General features: G+C 49.9%; 1 protein-coding gene across 1 annotated transcript in view; it reads left to right on the top strand.

Annotated features, from left to right (window-relative positions):
• Positions 1–18,547, top strand: part of FUCA1 (alpha-L-fucosidase 1) — an 86,156-nt gene extending 67,609 nt beyond the window's left edge. Inside the window, exons 7-8 of the mRNA XM_069223457.1 lie at positions 14,131–14,230; positions 15,071–18,547. Of these exons, the coding sequence (XP_069079558.1) occupies positions 14,131–14,230; positions 15,071–15,211 (241 nt within the window). The 3' untranslated portion in view covers positions 15,212–18,547. The remainder of the gene's footprint in view (positions 1–14,130; positions 14,231–15,070) is intronic.
• Positions 18,548–18,801: the final 254 nt, after the last annotated feature.

Here is an 18,801-nt window from a genome sequence, read left to right on the forward strand (position 1 = left end):
AGGTGTGTATAGTAATCTCTAAATGCGTCGTTAATGGATTCTGGGCTGAGTCTGCGTGTTCCCCCCCCCCTGTCTAGTACACTTGCAATAGGGTCACTATCTCTGTACGGGCGCACCAGCCATGCCAATAGTCTACCGGATCTCCCCTCCTCTGACTGTATGGATGCCAAGTATCTTTGCCTACTATGGCATCTAAGCCGCTCTTCAGCTTGGGAGTGCTCTCTACGTGCACGTTCATACTCTTCATCCACTTGCCCTGCGGAGCCCTGTCTCAGTTCCCCCTCATGTATGACCCTCTCCAGTGCGTTTAATTCTTTCTCAAGCGTACGTGTTATCCCCACCGACTGTCCAAGACAGTGACCCCGCGTCCCCACTTTGAGTGTCTCCCACTCTATGCCTCTGGCGAAAGTGGATCCCTGGTTAGTTTCTATATGTTCTGTTAGGTAGCATCGTAATTCCTCCCTGTATGCCTGGTCTTCTAGCGCTGTCGGGAGCATTCTCCATGATGGTATGGGGGGGTCTGTCCTGTGATACTCTCAATGTCAGTAATAGAGGGTTGTGATCTGATATTGTGCGGGCAAGGTACTCCGCATGGGTCATATTTCGAGCCAGTCCCGCAGTGCAAACTATCCTATTGATTCTAGTGTGTACCTGGTGGAGACCCGAATAAAACGAATAATCCCTGGTCGCTGGGTGTTGAAACCGCCAAGCATCTACCAGCCCCCAGTCGTCTAGCCACCCAACTAGTTTTTTTGCTGTTTTGGTTGATGTTGCTCCCTGTAGTGGGGGGGGGTAGATCTATCTAAGTCAATGTCGAGCACTGCGTTAAAGTCTCCTCCTATTAGTACTTCCCCCATGTGTTGACGAGTGAGTTGCCTAGACAGGTCCGTCATGAATGATGTTTGGTCCTGGTTGGGGGCGTATATACAACTCAGGGTCAACTGGAGCCCCTTTAATTTCCCTTCCAATATGACAAACCTTCCCTCTCTGTCTATGTTGGAGGAATCAATCGTGAAGGGGACCCCCGCCCTAATCCAAATCAGGACTCCTCTTGCGTAAGCTGAATATTCTGTGGCAAACACCTGTCCCCTCCATCTCCGCCTTAGTTTCTCTCCCTCTCCAGGTGCGAGATGGGTTTCCTGTAACATAGCTATCTGCACCCCTCTCCTTTTTAGAAAGGAAAGAATTATGGGCCTGATTCTAACTTTGGAGGACGGTGTTAAACCGTCCCAAAAGTGGCGGATATACCACCTACCGTATTACGAGTTCCATAGGATATAATGGACTCGTAATACGGTAGGTGGTATATCCGCCACTTTTGGGACGGTTTAACACCGTCCTCCAAAGTTAGAATCAGGCCCTATATGTCTCTTAGCAGGAGTACCCATCCCCCTAACATTCCAAGTTATGATATTGTAGTCCGCCATCCTATTCTCAAGGCCTGTTGTATGTAGGGCCGGCACGCCCATGGCCCTGATCGATTCCCCCACAAGCTTGTACCTTCCTCATGCTCATACCATTTCGCACATGTAGCCGATATAACTAGTAACTGCAAACCCCAACTCCCCATCCCCAGGGCACCTCCAGAACTGTAGGCTGCCCAATAAGTTCTGCAACACTGCAAATTATTCAAACACATCAATGCAATACTCGCCAGTCAGGACTGACAGGCAAGAGTCTGGTCCGGGGGAGCGGCCAGGTCCGGAGGGGCCATTTCACTACTTATCTTGTCTCGCCTTTCAGCGCCGGTGCGGGTTCGATCTATGCAAGTTCGTCAGCGTTCTGCGGGGTCACTCTTGGTGTGTAAGTCGAATCCCCAGAGCCATCGGGCGAGGACACCACCGTATCGTCCGATTCCTCTTCAGAGACTTCCCGGGGCAATGACTCTCCACCCACCTTGGCCGCCGCCTCCAGGGCCTCTCTCTTGCCAGTTTCTCTCTGTGTCCGCGTTGGCGCCAGCCGCTGGCGGTCTCTGGGTCTTTTCCCCCTCGGGGTCCGCTGGGTCCCGCCCGCCCCGCGGTTCTCCGGTGCAGGTCGCGTTGGCCGTGTCCCAGATCTTTCAAGCCATTCCCATGCCTCCTCTGGAGTTTGGAAGAACGTGGTTTTCCCCTCCGCAATCACTCGTAGTCTTGCTGGGTAGAGCAGCGAGTACTGTATCCCCTCTTCTCGCAAGGTTCTTTTAACGGCTAAGAAGGAGGCGCACTTATTTTGGACCTTCAAGGTGAAGTCAGGGAATAATGTCGCTTCGCCATTGGCTACTTTAAACGGGCCCGTTTCCCTGGCTTTCTGTAAGAGGATGTTTCTGTCTCTGTAGTGCAGGAGTTTAGCTATTACTGCTCGTGGCGGCCTGCCAGGAGCGAGTGGTCTAGCTGGCACACGATGTGCTCGCTCCAGTGAGTAAAAGGGGGTCAGACATCCTGGTGCGACAACTGTGCTTAGCCATTTCTCCAGAAACTCCCCTATATTCATCCCCTCGGCCCCCTCAGGGAGGCCCACCACGCGAATATTGTTCCTCCTATTTCTACCTTCTGCGTCTTCAGCTCGCTGTTCGAGCTTCGCCACTCTGCCAGCCAAGGAGGTCACCTCCGCTGATACGTCTTCTTGTTTTGGGACGACTTCCGCTAGCGTTGCTTCCACTTCTTTTACTCTGTCGGCCAATTTTTGGTGATCGGCTCTCAGGAGGCCCACCTCTATCGCCACTTGATTGATGTTGCGCTGTAATGTGGATTTGGTGTCCTCAATGGCTCCCAGTATCTTGTCTAGAGTGTCTTGTATTTTGATTTGCGACTGGTTCTGCATGGTCGGTTCATTGTCCCCCAGTGGTGTATGTGTCAGGGGGTCCATGGCTTTGCTCTTATGTCTGCCCTTGGGGGTCATGGGCCAGGCAGGGAGGGGTGACTCAGTGAGTCTAGCGCATCGTTCAGGCGCTTATGCTGTTTGCTGTTGATTTGTCTACTAGCCCAGGGCACTGTTGTCGCAGTCTCTGGATCTGATCGCTCCAGGGAGAGCCCCAGGCACTCCGTCAGCTACTCCAAGCGCTGTAAGCGGCGGCAAGCGGCCGGGTCAAGGGACTCCACCTACGTTGCGTAGCCCGGTTCCACCGAGGGTCCGTGCCGGCGCCGCAAACAGGTCCCCTCACGTTCGCGCGGATTACCGCGTCCGTCCCGCGATAGAGGATCGCCCGATCCAGAGCGCTCAGGCCTGGGTCCGCCGGTGGCCCCCCGCGGACCAAACGATCATGCGTGCGCCGCGCTCCACAGATGAGGAACCAGTCTTGGGCTAAACCGGGGCTGGTGTGCTTTCGTAGATTTGCGTCGTTGTGTGTAGGAGGGGTGGGTGCAGCAGGCCTTCAGATCGGCACTGGTTCGGTCAACCAAGGGGGGCCCCGCACCTGGGAACAAAGGTACCCGGCCCCCAACTCTGGTAGGCGATGGCAGGTGGCGCAGGGCGATTCCACACTGCCCCGCCCCACAAAGGACAATCAACGCTCGTCCCGGGCCGCCCCGGGCGTAGAGAGTCCCGTCGTCGGCATCCGTGGGCCCCTGGGCATCCGACACCGGCGCACCGATTGTGCGTCCCCCAGGGGGGCGTACCCAAAGCGGGCTCCTCACCAGGTTCCGCCCCCCGAGCAGGGGGCCAACTCGCCACCAGCAGGCGCCCCCACCAGACGCTCTGATCCGCACCCCCGCCCCCCCCTTCAGGGTGGGCCCGCGTCCGAATCCGATGCCGGGTGCAGCACACCGCCCAATCCGGGATCTCGGCCACAATCCGGCGGCGACCTCGTGGGTCCAGGCCCGTGCCGGGGCGTAAGAGTCTGTTGGAGGCCGCCCCCGGGGCCGCGGCCGCGCTCAAGCAGCCCCGGGCGTACCAGCCGCTCACCTTCGACAGCGGCCTCTCTCCTCAGTCCCGGGCAGCCCCAGTCACTCAGGAGCCCGCTCCAGGGGGCGAGTCCGCACCTCCGCGGTCCCCCCCCGTCCGCAGCAGTCGTCCCTCTCCCCTCTGGGCACGAGATCGCCCGATTCAGCGCGTCCAGGCACCCATTTAAAGTCGGCCCCTCCGGAGCCGAACAGTTAAGCGTGCGCCATGCTCGGCTCCGTGGCCACGCCCTTGTGATATTCATAGTTAACCATATCTCCATAACTTCGCACCAATCACTCAGCTGCCCACGTAGAAGATTTTGTTGCAGTATATGAATAGTTTGACCATTACTGACTCAACACCCCACCCATGAGAGTTTGGTTGTCCAAGCCTCCACTTCCAGGGCGCATTCCCTTCTGCACACCCGGATAGGGAATCCAAGATGTTTTCTTCCTCCAGCCTGGCATTGCGGTCCGTGAACAAGGTTTGCCTCTTGGGCCTTTATTCCCACATGCTGTGGGATACGGTTGCCCAAGTGCTGCAAAGGTCCTGGAGGAGGCCAGGGCTGTACTTTTCAAGGCACTTGCTGATGGGAGAGATGCAGCAAAGTTCACAATCCGATGTGGACCAGACACGGCCGACTCACTGGATGAGTGGCCGCTTCGACTGTGGCCTTGAGGCTCCATGCCTGGTGGAGGACTCCTGGCTTTTCGGGGGAATGTTCAAGCTAATGTTATGGATATACCCTTTAATGGTACCCCTCTTTTTGGAGAGAAAGCAGATTCTGTGCTCGCGCTTTTCAAGGATTCTTGTGCTATGGCCAGGTCCTTGGGCCTTGCGGCGGTTCTCCCCCTCAATGTGCTTTTTGCACCTTTCGTGGCTATGGAAGGGGTGCCCATCCACCATCCTCGTGGATCAGGGAGCCAGCGGTCTGGCCAGTCTGCTGCCCCCCCCCATCTGCAGCTGCTTTCAACCCTTCCTAATGTGACGATTCCTCACCAGGGACCAGTGTGTGGGAGGATACGCCATCACCTGTTCCGCTGGCAGTCCATCCCATCAGACAGGTGGGTTTCGCAGATCGTCCAAAGGGCATACACCCTCCCCTTCAAGACTAACCCTCCATCCATGACTCCATTCTACATTCAGATGATGGAGAATCACTTGGTATTTCTCCGTGAGGAGGTTATGGCTCTCTTGGCCAATGGAGCCATAGAAAGGGTCCGTGTGCCAGAAATAGGTCACGGTTGTAATTCCTGCTACTTTCTGGTGCCAAGAATGACAAGGGCCTTTGCCCTATCCTAGACCTTTGGTCTCTCAATCTTTCTCAAGAAGGAGAAGCTCAAAATGCTCATTCTGGCTCAGGTTCTGTCTGCCCTAGACTCAGGACACTGGATGGTAGCTTTGGACTTGCAGGATGTGTATTTTCATATCCCCTTCCAGTCTGCCCACAGACTTTACTTGCGGTTCACGGTAGGCCACGAGCATTTTCAGCTCACCGTGCTACACTTTGGCCTTACCGGCACCCTTTGGGTGTTCACCAAGGTGATGGCATGGTCACAGCTCATCTGCCCAGATCAGGGGTTTATCTTCCCATATCTTGACAGCTGGCTGCTTGAGGTGGGCTTACGCTCTGCTGGCAATCCATCACGTCAGACAGGTGGGTTTTGCAGATAGTCCGAAGGGGCTACTCTCTCCCCTTGGAGACTACCCTCCCATCCATGCCACCATCATATGATCGGATGACAGAGGATCACCTCTCCCTTCTCCGCCAGGAAATTCTCTCTTGGCCAAGGGATCCATACAGATGGTTCCCGTGCAAGAAGTAGGCCATGGTTGCTATTCCCGCTACTTTTTGGTACCCAAAAAGGACAAGGACCTTCCGTCCCTCAAACTCTTCCTCAACAAGGAGGTTCAAAATGCTAACTATGGCTCCAGTTTTATCTGCCCTAAACCCAGGAGACTGAATGGTAGCGTTTGACTTGCAGGAAGCTTATTTTCAAATTCCCGTCCTGCCTGTCCACAGACGTTATTTGCAGTTTACAGTGGGCCACAAGCTATTTTAGTTCACCATGCTCCTTTTTGGCCTTACCAGTGCCCCTTGGGTGTCCATCAAGGTGATGGACGTGGTTGCAGCTCATCTGTGCAGATCCAGGGTTTCATTCTCCCCCTATCTTGACGATTGGCTATTGAAGGCGGGCTTGCACCAAACTGTCATCTCCTAACTCCAGGCTACCCCGGACCTCCAGCATTTGCTGGGGTTCACTATAAACATGCCGATGTCACACCTGAGTCTCTCTCAGACTCTTCCTTTCATCCGAACTGTTCTGTACACAGTGCAGTTGTGGGCTTATCCTCCCAAGTGGCGAGTCCAGGATATTCAGGCTATGATACCAATGTTTCAGCCTCTATCCTGGATTTCGGTGAGAATCACTCTGAGGCTGCTGGGCCTCATGGCCTCCTGCATGGTTGGTGACACATGCCAGGTGGCCTATGGGGGCTATGCAGTGGGACTTGAAGTTCCAGTGGACGCAGCATCAGGGAAATCTCTCCAACATGGTCCAGCTCTCGTAGGGAACTGCAGAAGATCTACAGCGGTGGCTAATGAACCGCGATTGGGTCAGAGGCAGATCCCTTTCTTTTTCCAAACCAGAACTGACAGCAGTGACAGATGCGTCTCTCCGTGGATGGGGCTGCCACCTGGGAAAGGTGGGGATCAGAAGCATCTGTTCTCTGGCAGAGTCTGGACTCTACATCAACCGGTTGGAGCTTTGGGCGATAAGACTAGCATTGAAAGCATTTCTTCCCTCTCTCAAAGGGAAGGTAGTGCAGGTGTTCATGGACAACACCACAGCCATGTGGTACTGCAACAAGCAGGGCAGGTGGGGTTCTGGACCCTTTGTCAAGAGGCTCTGCGCTTCTGGATGTGGCTGGAACAACAGGGTATTTCCCTGGTGGTTCAACATCTGGCGGCTGTCTGAACGCCTGAGCGAACAAACTCAGCCAACAATGCTTAGTCGATCACAAATGGGTCTCCATCAGGAGGTGGCGCAAGGTCTCTTTCAGCAGGTGGCAGAGCTTTGGTTAAATTTGTTTACCTCTGCAGAGAATGTGCAGTCAGCAGTATTGCACATTGGAGTTTCCAAGGCGTCAGTCACTTGGCGTTGCTTTTTGTCTCGAATGGAACTCTGGCTTCCTGTATGCCTTTCCACTAATACCACTTCTGCCCAGAGTTTTCAAGAAGATCAAGAACGCCCAGGTAATCCTTGTGGCTCATTATTCTGTGGCCAGTTCAGAAAGATGCTGTCACTTCATGGATGGGGCGGCCACCTGGGAGAGGCGGAGATCAGGGGCATCTGGTGTTTGGCGCAGCTCTCTGAACGCCAGAGTGGATGATCTCAGCCAACAATGCTTAGTTGATCACAAATGGCATCTCCATCCGCAAGGTCTCTTTCAGCAGTGGGGAGAGCCTTGGTTAGATTTGTTCGCCTACACAGAGAACGTGCAATGTCAGCAGTATTGCACGTTTGTTGGAAGTGGCCCTTTCTGCAGGGTTATCCTCAAACTTTTTGCCTTTCTCCTCCTATTTTTCTGACCCCCTTTTTGTTGGCTTTAGGACTCTGTGCACGTTACCACTGATAATCATTGCTAAAGTGCATGTGCTCCCTCTGTTAAAAATTGGTAATTGACTTACCCTGACTAAAGTGGTGGGATCCACCTTGCTGAGGTGCATACCCTAGCCAACCAGAAACTCAATTTCTAACACTGTTGAGTTTCCAAGGCAGCAATCACTTGGCGATGCTTTTCGTCTTGAGTGGAACTAAGGCCTCCTGTACACCTTTCCGCCCATACCACTTCTGCCCAGAGTTCTCAAGAAGATCAAGAACAACTGGGCCAAGTAATCCTTGTGGCTCATTATTCTTTGGCCAGTTCAGAAAGATGGCGTCACTCCATTGATGAAGTGGCCACCTAGGAGAGGCGGAGATCAGAGACATCTGGCCTCTGGTGGAGTCTGGACTAAACATCAACCTGTTGGAGCTCTGGACGATCAGACTAGCTTTGAAAGCATTTCTTCCCTCTCTCAAAGGGCAGGTAGTGCAGGTGTTCACAGACAAGACCACCGCCATGTGCTGTTGCAACAAGCAGGGCGGGTGGGCTCATGGACCCTTTGCCCTGAGGCTCTGTGCCTCTGGATTTGGCTGGAACAACAGGGAATTTCCCTGGTGTTTCAACATCTGTCAGGCTCTCTGTAAGCCAGAGCAGACAAACTCAGCTGACAATACTTAGTCGATCAAGAATGGTGTCTTCATCCGTAAGTGGTGCAAGTTCTCTTTCAGCAGTGGGGAGAGCCTTGGCTAGATCTGTTCGCCTCTGCAGAGAACATGCAATGTTAGAAGTATTGCGCATTGGAGTTTCCAAGGCGGCAATCACTTGGTGATACTTTTCATCTCGAGTGGAACTCAGGCCTCCTGTACACCTTTCTGCCCAGAGTTCTCAAGAAGATCAAGAATGACCGGGCCAAAGTAATGCTTGTGGCTCATTATTCTGCGGTCAGTTCAGAAAGATGGCTTAAACTTTGGAGTCCTTTGAGGTATGCGTGAAATGGACCAAAGCTACTGAACATGGCCATTGATCCTCTGATCAGAGAGGATCTTCTGTTGCAGCAGCAGGGGAGAGTTCTCCACCTGAACCTTCCAGTCTCTGCCTTCTTGGGTGAAGATTGAGTGGCAGTAGTTGACAGCTTTTGACCTTCCACCCAAAGTCTGTAATGTAATCTTGGGAGCCAAGTATCCTTGCACCAAAACGATATATGCCTGTTTTTGGAAGACATTTGTGGCATAGTGCACAGACAAGTCTGACTCCCTTCCTGTCCCTGTTTCTGAGTTTTTTTTTTTTATCCTTTCTCTGGCTCAGCGGGGCACTACTATGGGCATTCTCAAAGGTTATCTGCCTGCCATTTCTCCTTCTTTGGGGTTGCCTGATCAACCTTCCTTTTTTTAAGTCTCCAATTGTAAATAGGTTTCTTAAAGGCCTTAATCATATGTTTCCTTCATCTCCATTTATTATGTGCCTAAGTGATTTGAATTTAGTTTTGGCACTTCTGATGTGCGCTCCTTTCAAGCCTTTCCACAATTGTCCTCTCAGGCTTCTCACTTTGAAAGCAGCCTTCCTTGTGGCCATTACATCTGCCCGCAGGGTGTGTAGGCTGCAGGCATTGTCATCTAAGCCGCCCTACCGTCCCATTTATCCTGACAAAGTGGTGCTTTGCATTAGTGACTCCTTTCTGCCAAAAGTGGTTACGCCTTTCCATGTAGGCGAACCCATCACCTTGCCTACTTTTTACGCACCTCTGCACCCTTCTAAGGAAGAGGAGAGACTTCACCGCCTGGGCCCAAAAAACACGTTGGCGTTCTACCTTGAATTGTACCAAAGAGTTTTGGGTGGATGATCAACTCTTTGTTGGTTATGTGGGTGTGAAGAAAGGTCGGGCAGTGCAGAAGACAACCATCTCTAGATGGGTCGTACTCTGGATTAAAATGTGCTATGCACTGGCTAAGAAGTAACCCCCTGAGGGCTTGCGTGCTCATTCTACCAGAGCTGAAGCTGCGTCCACTGAGTTAGCACACAGAGTTCCAGTCCTTGACATCTGCCAGGTGGCAACAAGGGCATCTCTGCAGATGTTTACCAAACACTACTGCCTGGACAGTCAGTTCTGTAGGGACGGGCATCTATAGGGATGGGCACTTTACCCATTCGGTCTTGCAGGACTGTCTAATATGATCTTAGTTCACTCACCTTCCTCTGGGAATGGTATTGCTGGTGTATCTGTTCTGAGGTAAGGAATCTGCAACTAGATGTCTCTATCAGATGGACAAGTTACTTACCTTCGATAACGCCTTATCGGGTAGAGACAATATCTAGTTATATATATATCAAGCGACCCTTGACCCCCGGGTATGTCGCTCCCCGCGCCGCGAGCGCCACCTCTGCGCCCTGCCCCCCTGGTTACTGCTGCCCCTGAGCGTGAGTGTGCCCTTGTTGTCTGAGCGAGTGTTTTTCCTTTTTGCCTTCTGTACCCCTGGTTGTCTGAGCGAGTGTTTTTCCTTTTTGCCTTCTGTACCCCTGTTTGTCTGAGCGAGTGTTTTTCCTTTTTGCCTTCTGTACCCCTTGTTGTCTGAGCGAGTGTTTTTCCTTTTTGCCTTCTGTACCCCTGGTTGTTTGAGCGAGTGTTCTCCTTTTTTGCCTTTTGTACCCCTGTTTGCCTGTGTGTGCCCCCCTCGCCGTGCCCCTCGCCTTTTTTCTGCCTCGTTTTCTCGATCGCTTTATTCCTCGTTTTTTTCCCGCCTTTTGCGGCCCTCGCCGCTTCAATCCCTCTCCCGCTTTTTCCCGCCGTTTTTTGCCCGCATCCCATTGGCCCCTACCCTCCCGCCACGCGCCTCCCAGCTGACCCCTCCTCCCAGCTAGCCTTAAATGGCGCCTGCTGCGCGACCGCGCCAAAGGCGCGCCTAAGGCAAGCCCGTCTGCGCCCGTCCGCGCCCGTCCGCGCCTGGACCGCGCCCAGCGCCCGCACCCCTGGCCCCCCCGACCCCCGCCTGACCTACGACTCCACCACCCTCAACCCCGGCCGCACGCCGGGCTGCTACCGCGCCACCCCGAAACGAACCCACGGACCCTTCACCTGCAGCAGCTGCCGCTTCACCTGCCTACGGACTCACACCGCTCCCGTCAAGGACGACTCCCCCGGAAGCAATCTCCACTGCATCCTGGTCAACACCCGTTCCGTCCACAGACACGCCATCGAACTGTGGAACCTCATCAACTCAACGAACCCGGACATCGCCTTCCTCACCGAGACCTGGATGAACCCCTCCTCGGCACCCGACATCGCCATAGCCATCCCCGACGGCTACAAAATCATCCGGAAAGACCGCACCAACCGCATCGGAGGAGGCGTCGCCATCGCACACAAAAGCTCCATCCGTATCTCGACCCACATCGACAACTCACTCCCCAACGCCGAACACCTCCACTTCGCGATCCACAGCGACCCCAAGACCACCCTCAGAGGCACCCTCATGTACAGACCACCAGGACCACGCACCAAGTTCAGCGAAGACATCGCAGACTTCATCAACCCTCATGCACTCTCGTCCACCGACTACATCCTCCTAGGGGACCTCAACTTTCACCTGGAGAACCACACCGACAACAACACCACACAGCCTTACTGGACAACCTCGCCAACCTAGGACTGAAACAGCTAGTCAACACCCCCACCCACTACGCCGGACACACGCTCGACCCCATCTTCTCCTCCAGCAAACACATCTCCTTCAGCCACACCACCGAACTCACCTGGTCGGACCACAGCTGTGTCCACTTCAGCTTCAAGAAGACCACCATGCACCACCACACCCAGCAACCACCAAGAAGACACTGGAATCGAATCACCACAGAACAGCTCGCATCGACCCTCTCCCAGAACCAACCCACCAGCACCACTAACCCCAACGAAGCCGCCAACAACCTCACGAGCTGGATCTCAGACTGCGCCAACCTCCTGGCCCCCCTGAAGACCCAAGCTAACACCAACAACCACAAGAAAAACTTCTGGTTCACCCCCGACCTCAAGGACTCCAAAAAAGAATGCCGCACCCTCGAGAAGTCTTGGCGCCTCAACCAGACCGAGGAGAACATGTCAGCCCTCAAGAACGCCACCCGCCAACACCACCAACGCCTCCGCGCCACACGAAAATCAGCCTACCAGAACAGACTAGACAACAACGCCCACAACAGCAAGGAACTTTTTGGCATCGTCAAAGAGCTCTCCAACCCCGACGCAGAAAACAACTCCATCCCTCCCTCACAGGACCTCTGCGACTCCCTCGCAGCCTTCTTCCACCACAAAATCGCCGACATATACAACAGCTTCACCACTACCAACACGAACCCACCCCAGAACCCGCCACCGACATCACCACCATCCTCACCTGGAACCCAACCACCACCGAGGAAACCACCCGCGTCATGAACTCGATCCACTCGGTATCTCCATCCGACCCCTGCCCGCACCACATCTACAACAAAGCCGACAACATCATCGCACCCCACCTCCGAGACGTCATCAACGCATCTCTCACCTCCGCCACCTTCCCAGAGAGCTGGAAACACGCAGAGCTCAACGCCCTCTTAAAGAAACCAACAGCAGACCCCACCGAACTCAAAAACTTCCGGCCCATCTCCCTCCTACCGTTCCCCGCCAAAGTGATTGAGAAAATCGTCAACGCTCAACTCACCACCGCCTTGGAAACCAACGACTCACTCGACCCCACACAGTTCGGCTTCAGAGCTAACCACAGCACCGAAACCGCCCTCATCGCAGCCACGGACGACATCAGATCCCTGACCGACAAGGGAGAAACCGTGGCCCTCATACTCCTGGACCTCTCTGCAGCCTTCAACACAGTCTGCCACCGTACCCTGATACACCGCCTCAGCAACGCCGGCATCAGAGGCAAGGTCCTGGAATGGATCATCTCCTTCCTCTCCGGAAGAACTCAGAGAGTCCGCCTCCCCCCCCTTCAGATCTACAGCCACGGAGGTCACCTGCGGCATCCCCCAAGGATCCTCCCTCAGCCCCACCCTCTTCAACATTTACATGACCCCCCTGGCGAACATCGCACGAAAACACGGACTCGACCTCATATCCTACGCCGACGACACCCAGCTCATCTTATCCCTCACCAACAACCCCACCTCAGCAAGGACCAGACTACACGAAGGCATGAAGGAAGTAGCGAACTGGATGACAGACAGCAGGCTGAAACTGAACACAGAGAAGACGGAGGTTCTCATCCTCGGCCCCACACCCACTGCCTGGGACGACTCCTGGTGGCCTCCCGCCCTAGGCAGCACTCCCCAACCCACCGACCACGCACGCAACCTCGGCTTCATCCTGGACTCATCCCTCTCCATGTCCAGACAGGTCAACTCGGTGACCTCGGCATGCTTCAACACCCTCCGCATGCTCCGCAAGATCTTCCGCTGGATCCCCACCGATACCAGAAAGACCGTCACCCACGCCCTCGTCACCAGTCGCTTGGACTATGGGAACACTCTGTACGTCGGCATCACCATCAAGCTGCAGAGGAAACTTCAACGGATCCAGAACGCTGCAGCACGACTCATCCTGAACATACCCCGCCACCACCACATCTCCGGACACTTGAAGAAACTTCACTGGCTCACAGTCAACAAGAGGATCACCTTCAGACTCCTCACCAACGCACACAAAGCCCTTCACAACCTCGGACCAAAACTCATCAACCACCGCATCTCCTTCTACACTCCTCCGCGCACCCTACGCTCGACCGGACAAGCCCTGGCAGCCGTACCCCGCATCCGCAAAGCCACCGCCGGAGGAAGATCCTTCTCTTTCCTGGCAGCGAAGACCTGGAACTCTCTGCCCAGCCACCTTCGCACCATACCTGACCACCTCTCCTTCAGGAGGCAGCTCAAGACCTGGCTCTTTGAGCACTGACCCCCCCTCCACCCCCACCCCCCCAGCGTCTTGAGACCCTTACGGGTGAGTAGCGCGCTTTATAAATGCGAATGAATGAATGAATGAATAGTTGCAGATTCCTTACAGACCCACCCACCCATCCTCACCCCTCTGCGAACTGGTTTCTAGGGACAGGGACTCCCTTTCAGGACCCTAATTTTACTGCACCTGTAGTCACTGTTATTCATGGCTCTGCGCTTCTGGCGTGGAAAGCCGTGAAAAGAAATTGATGTCAGCGCACCAGGGTAGCAACTTTATAGGACCAGTGATGTCATATCTGGCACAGACGATGCTGATGCCGGACACAGACCTGATCGATGCCATCTTATGGTGCACGGTGGTACTACTCAAGAAAAATCTCTGGATCCAGACTGACGTGTGGGGAAATACTAAGATAAGAAATCTGCAACTAGATATTGTCTCTACCAGCTAAGGCTTTACCGAAGATAAGTAACGTGTCCGTTTTCAAAGAATTAAAGTTGTGCTTCTAATGTTGCAAATGGTTTGGATTTTTAGCATCTCACAATGTTTTGAGGGAAATCCGTAGTTGTGACAGAATTCTAGTCAATGAGATTTCCAGATGCAGCCTTGTAGTGGGTGTCAAGAAGTGTATCTTAATACAGAGGAATTATTAGGATGCTATATAAATCTCAAGAACATACCATAATGATGCATAGCCCTTCTTCAAAGTTGTTTATTTTTGTCTGTTTCAGGTACACCTCAAAGGACTCCAAAGTTTACGCCATCTTTCTGAACTGGCCACAGAATAATGTGCTAAACTTGCCTTCACCCAAGCCTTGTGCACAAACAAATGTGAGATCATTCTGCCCTTTAAAAAATCATTTTAGTTTGTATAATTCACATACTACAAAAAGTATGCAAATGTGCAACAGAGTTGAAAAAATGGTCTGCTTTGGAAAATGTGTGTATGATTTTTGGACTGCTTTCTTTCTATTCGATAGCCTTTATAGAGAATTTACATTCATAAAAGTAGTGTAGAAAATTAAATACTTCATGTTTATTGGTTACATGAAGGTAATATGGATCTTGTGCGTTTGAGACTAAATCATTTACAAAGTAACTAACTAAGACTGATTGCAGCATTAGTTGTACAGTAGGTTGACTGGGATGCACTTTTGTACTAATAAGAAATATAAATAACAGAATAGGATAGACATAGAAAGATATAGAGCAGAAAGGAAAAGAAGAGGCAAAGAAGGTACTGCCATATTACATAAATCTGAGTTGGATCAGGTTTACTCTCCTTTTACACATTCGAGAAAGAATCTGTGGGATTTACATAATACTGTAATCTTTTTTTAGATAGTGCGAGCCAGGGCTAGCATGGTCTTATGGTAGAAAATGTCTTTTAGCACCTCTCACAATATCTTAAGCTTTTGTAGCTACAGTTCCCTTTCCTGATCCCCATAAAAAGTACTTTTCTTAACTTGGTTATTGAAAGTATAGGAATCCTACTTTTACAGATGCTGTTGATTTTATACGTTGAGTTCTTAACAAGCGCTATATGTTTATCTAAGAAAGATGTGCCTGTCTGAGTTCTCTTTTTGGTATGTTTAGTGGGGCTATACTTGTTGCTGCTGCTTGTTGTTCCATTTATGTAGTTTTGACATCTCTTCTCTTTTTTTTCTTCAGGTAACGATGTTGGGGTTCTCAGGATACCTTAAGTGGGAGGTTTTGCCGGGTAAGGGGCTGACTATCTACCTCCCCTTCATCCCTCCTGGCTTCCTGCCGATGGAGGCTGCCTGGACCATCCAGTTGGAAGGTGTAAAATAGCGCGTCATGTTTCCTGCACGGGTCTCGTAGAAAGAGGATCTGCTGGGTTGGCTTGTATCACCGACACTATGAATGAGAATGTTGTGGAGTTTTCATATTTAAATGCTCTTCAAAGTGTGTCTTTGTGTTTCAGAAAAAAATGCCTTTACTAAGACACTAAAAATCTCAGCACTTCGATCCACAGATGAAAAAAGAGGCCTAAATCTGCAATCATGTTAAATATATGTACTGACAACTTAACTTTGGTCAACGCCTTACTATTAAAGTTCGAACCTGCCTTTCAGGATCGATATGAAGGAAATTCTCTAATTTAATAAGTTTGCATTGGTACTGTCCATTAGAGGCAGTAGCCACATGTACATGAGTATCCCTGGGCAGGCCTTACCTTCAGTTGATATTGGACTCATTGGTAGCCCTAGTTCAGTTGAACATACAGTGCACAATGACTTTTTTCACATATGTAGCCTGGTCTGGCTGTGTGTTCTGTGTTTAGTGGTTTTCTCCCTTCTCTGGAAAAGCATTTGGGATAAAACGTTCATGTTATTTTGTGGTTTCCGATTCAGTCACTCCTTTTTTATGTACCAGTCAGAAATGGTTACCAGTGTGTGTGTGTAATATGTACGATTTTAGAATACCGAACCCAGAAAATATCCTTCTAAATTCGTGAATGAGTTTGGTATTTCAAGTCATTGAATTTCTCAACACTTTTATTGCTATTAGGTGCTGAAACATCAAGATAAAAGTTTTGATGAGCTTTGTTTTGGGGATATACGCCTTCTTTCTACACATGAACACTCGATGATGCTTCTAGGAAATGCCAGTTAATTGCAGGAAATTCAGGTGTATTTTGTTTTTGTGTTTTTTAAGGAGTGGTGGGTAATTAAAGTCTAATGTTTTTTATTCTCAACATTTCTGGTTTTCGAGCTTGTGAGCTCTTTTTACACTTTGAGGTTGGGCTGAAAAATGTTCCTTATAAAGAATTCCATATAATGTAAAGTTTACACCTGGTATGCTGGGTATGGTTCTCACATGGGCTGCTGTTGAGCTGCCCTCTGTTTTTTGTTTCAGTTACTTGTGTGGACTGTGCATTTAAAGCCCTTGTCAGTTACTTATTGTACACAGCGTTTCTTTAAAATATTACAGATGGTGTTTGCCCACACAAGCCCTTCGAGCCACCCTACGAGTTGCTTGGAGGGCAGCCGCGTGCACAGGTCAAGCTCACCTTCGTTTTCTGCTGCTGGTGCCTCTGCGGTGCAACGTGTACAGAAAAACATTGACAAATCCAATAGATTTTGCATAGGCGAAATGTTTTGGCTATGCCAATGCTTGTTTCTAAATAAGTTATCCACATGACAGTACAGTCATGTTTCTTGCTTTGTGCAGCGTGTAACTGGTGGGTCATTATAGCTCACCTGCTTCGATTTTCCTATTGGTCCTGCTATGGAGAGACAATATTCGAGCCAACGGAATAACGCTTTTCTAAAGGGATGCATTGTCTTACTTGAGTTCAATATTTGTTGTACTGATGCCCGGTAATGGAAGAGGCCTGTTTTGTTGACACCATCTTCCTTCTTCTTTCAGGAGCATTAACTGTTGAATGTCTAGGATTGATACTGTTGGACTAGGCAGTTTGAGAATGTTTCTGAGGCCTGACTTGAGATTTTTCTGCCTTCTAGATGCGTTAAAAGTATGAGAAAGCTGCAAAGGACAATTATCTTTAAAGCGACCTGGTACTTAGTGGAGCTATGGTTAGTGGTCAGGTCATGATTTCAGCATTTGCATTCCAAAATTAGTTACAGCACCACTCGTGGCACTTGTTAGTCTTCTGTCAACAACACCTACTGTTGCCCTGGTTTATCTTTGACTAATGGTCTTAGACTAATGCCCTACGTATGTGTAACATATGGCACTATAGAGGTGAAAAGAGCTTCTTAAGGGTATGCACATTTGTAGTATCCTTTTTCCTTGAAATCTGTTTCAAAATCTGTTTGTACTCCTGCCTTAAGTCATGTGGTTCCCTAGAGAAACTGTTGGTTACTGTGTAGCAGTCTTTCCTCCATGTCTGATTTTAGAAGGTACTCTATTTAGTGAGTTGTTGCTGAATTTCATCGTGGAACTTTTAATTTAATATTTTCTATTTTAATTACAAAAAAATGGAGTTGTAGCAATTTCAACATGGCATTTGGCATAATTTTGTTTCTGATAATTTTGATTTAAATGTTTGTTTTAAATGCAGTCTTCATTGATTTTTACTCTTTCAAGGTGGAGCTTACATCAGATTTTCAGTTCAAAAGGGGTTACTGCCCAGAGTTGCAGTTTGCCTGCTACTGTAGCCCACCAGATCCCATGGCTTCAACATACTTGATCTTAGGCATGGTCCCCTCATGACTTGATCAGTCCATAATGCCAGTTGACAGACCTTACAACCACACAAGTTCCTTTGCCTAAGCAATAAATTCAAAAAGGCTTTACCCAAAGCATGCATCCCGATTGTATATAGGAGATACTGAAGGCCCTCTGTCTGCACTAGTGCCTATGTAGATGTTAGGGCCTCACTCATAGCATACATATTGCCTCCCTCACCTGAAAAGACTCCTGGAATTTTGTGGGATGCACTCCTAAAATTACTGGAGATGGTGGTAGCTTATTGCCTGTAATGTCACTGTTACTGCAAATGCTAAAACTGAATGTAGAACCAACCCATGCCTTTTTTTTAATCACATACTAAACAAAATGTTGTAGCCCGTGTTATGTCCTAGTCATAGATTTAGGGATCTTAATTGCACTTCCCAGTGCCAGCAATTGGTAACAAATCCATATGGCTTTAATAGTTCACAGTAGATGCCATGGGTTTCACAAGAATCCTGCTGAGATAGATATCTGTTGTGTGTTCTCTCCACATCCTGCTTAGGGTGTCATAATTGCCAGTAGTGAAATTATGCAGCAGAGTGAGAAATGCTACTCAGTTGAGATGAAATTACATGGTCGTCAGGATTTGTTTTCTTTCTGTGCACTTGCTCCAGTCTCAACGTCTACTGCAAACCTGCATATACCCCATACTCAATCTATAAGTCCATTGTAATGCATTTATAAACAGAAAACAAAGAAGTTTAACATGTTTTGTAGTTCTAAGGAGATTAGCAGGAAAATAATCAATTTACTGTCTTACACATTAAGGGAGGGGGATGAGGTAGAATAAGTGTTTCTTATGTGAAATTATTTTATACTGAGTCAATTGTTGTAATACTTATGTGACCAATCTTTGATTTAAAAGCATTTTCAAATGTACTGTAATTGCAAAAATATTTGATAAATAAAATTGTGTTAAACATTGTACATTTTCTCATTCACGTCTTTTAATGCAGATAGAATCACTTGGTGTTGATGTGATTGCACCTGTGTTGTTTTGAGAGTGAGCTGGAATTTATGACCCATGATTGTTAGTTGTGTTTAAAAGACTTTATTTAGATATATTAAAAAACAGAACTTTATAACATATTTATCATATTGTTAAACAGTATAAATACAAATATGGAAGAATACATTTAAAGTCTTTAGAACATTTTCTAGGGAAAATCAGGGAAGTAGAG

Source organism: Pleurodeles waltl, chromosome 3_1, assembly GCF_031143425.1.
Source record: "Pleurodeles waltl isolate 20211129_DDA chromosome 3_1, aPleWal1.hap1.20221129, whole genome shotgun sequence".
NCBI lineage: Eukaryota > Metazoa > Chordata > Amphibia > Caudata > Salamandridae > Pleurodeles > Pleurodeles waltl.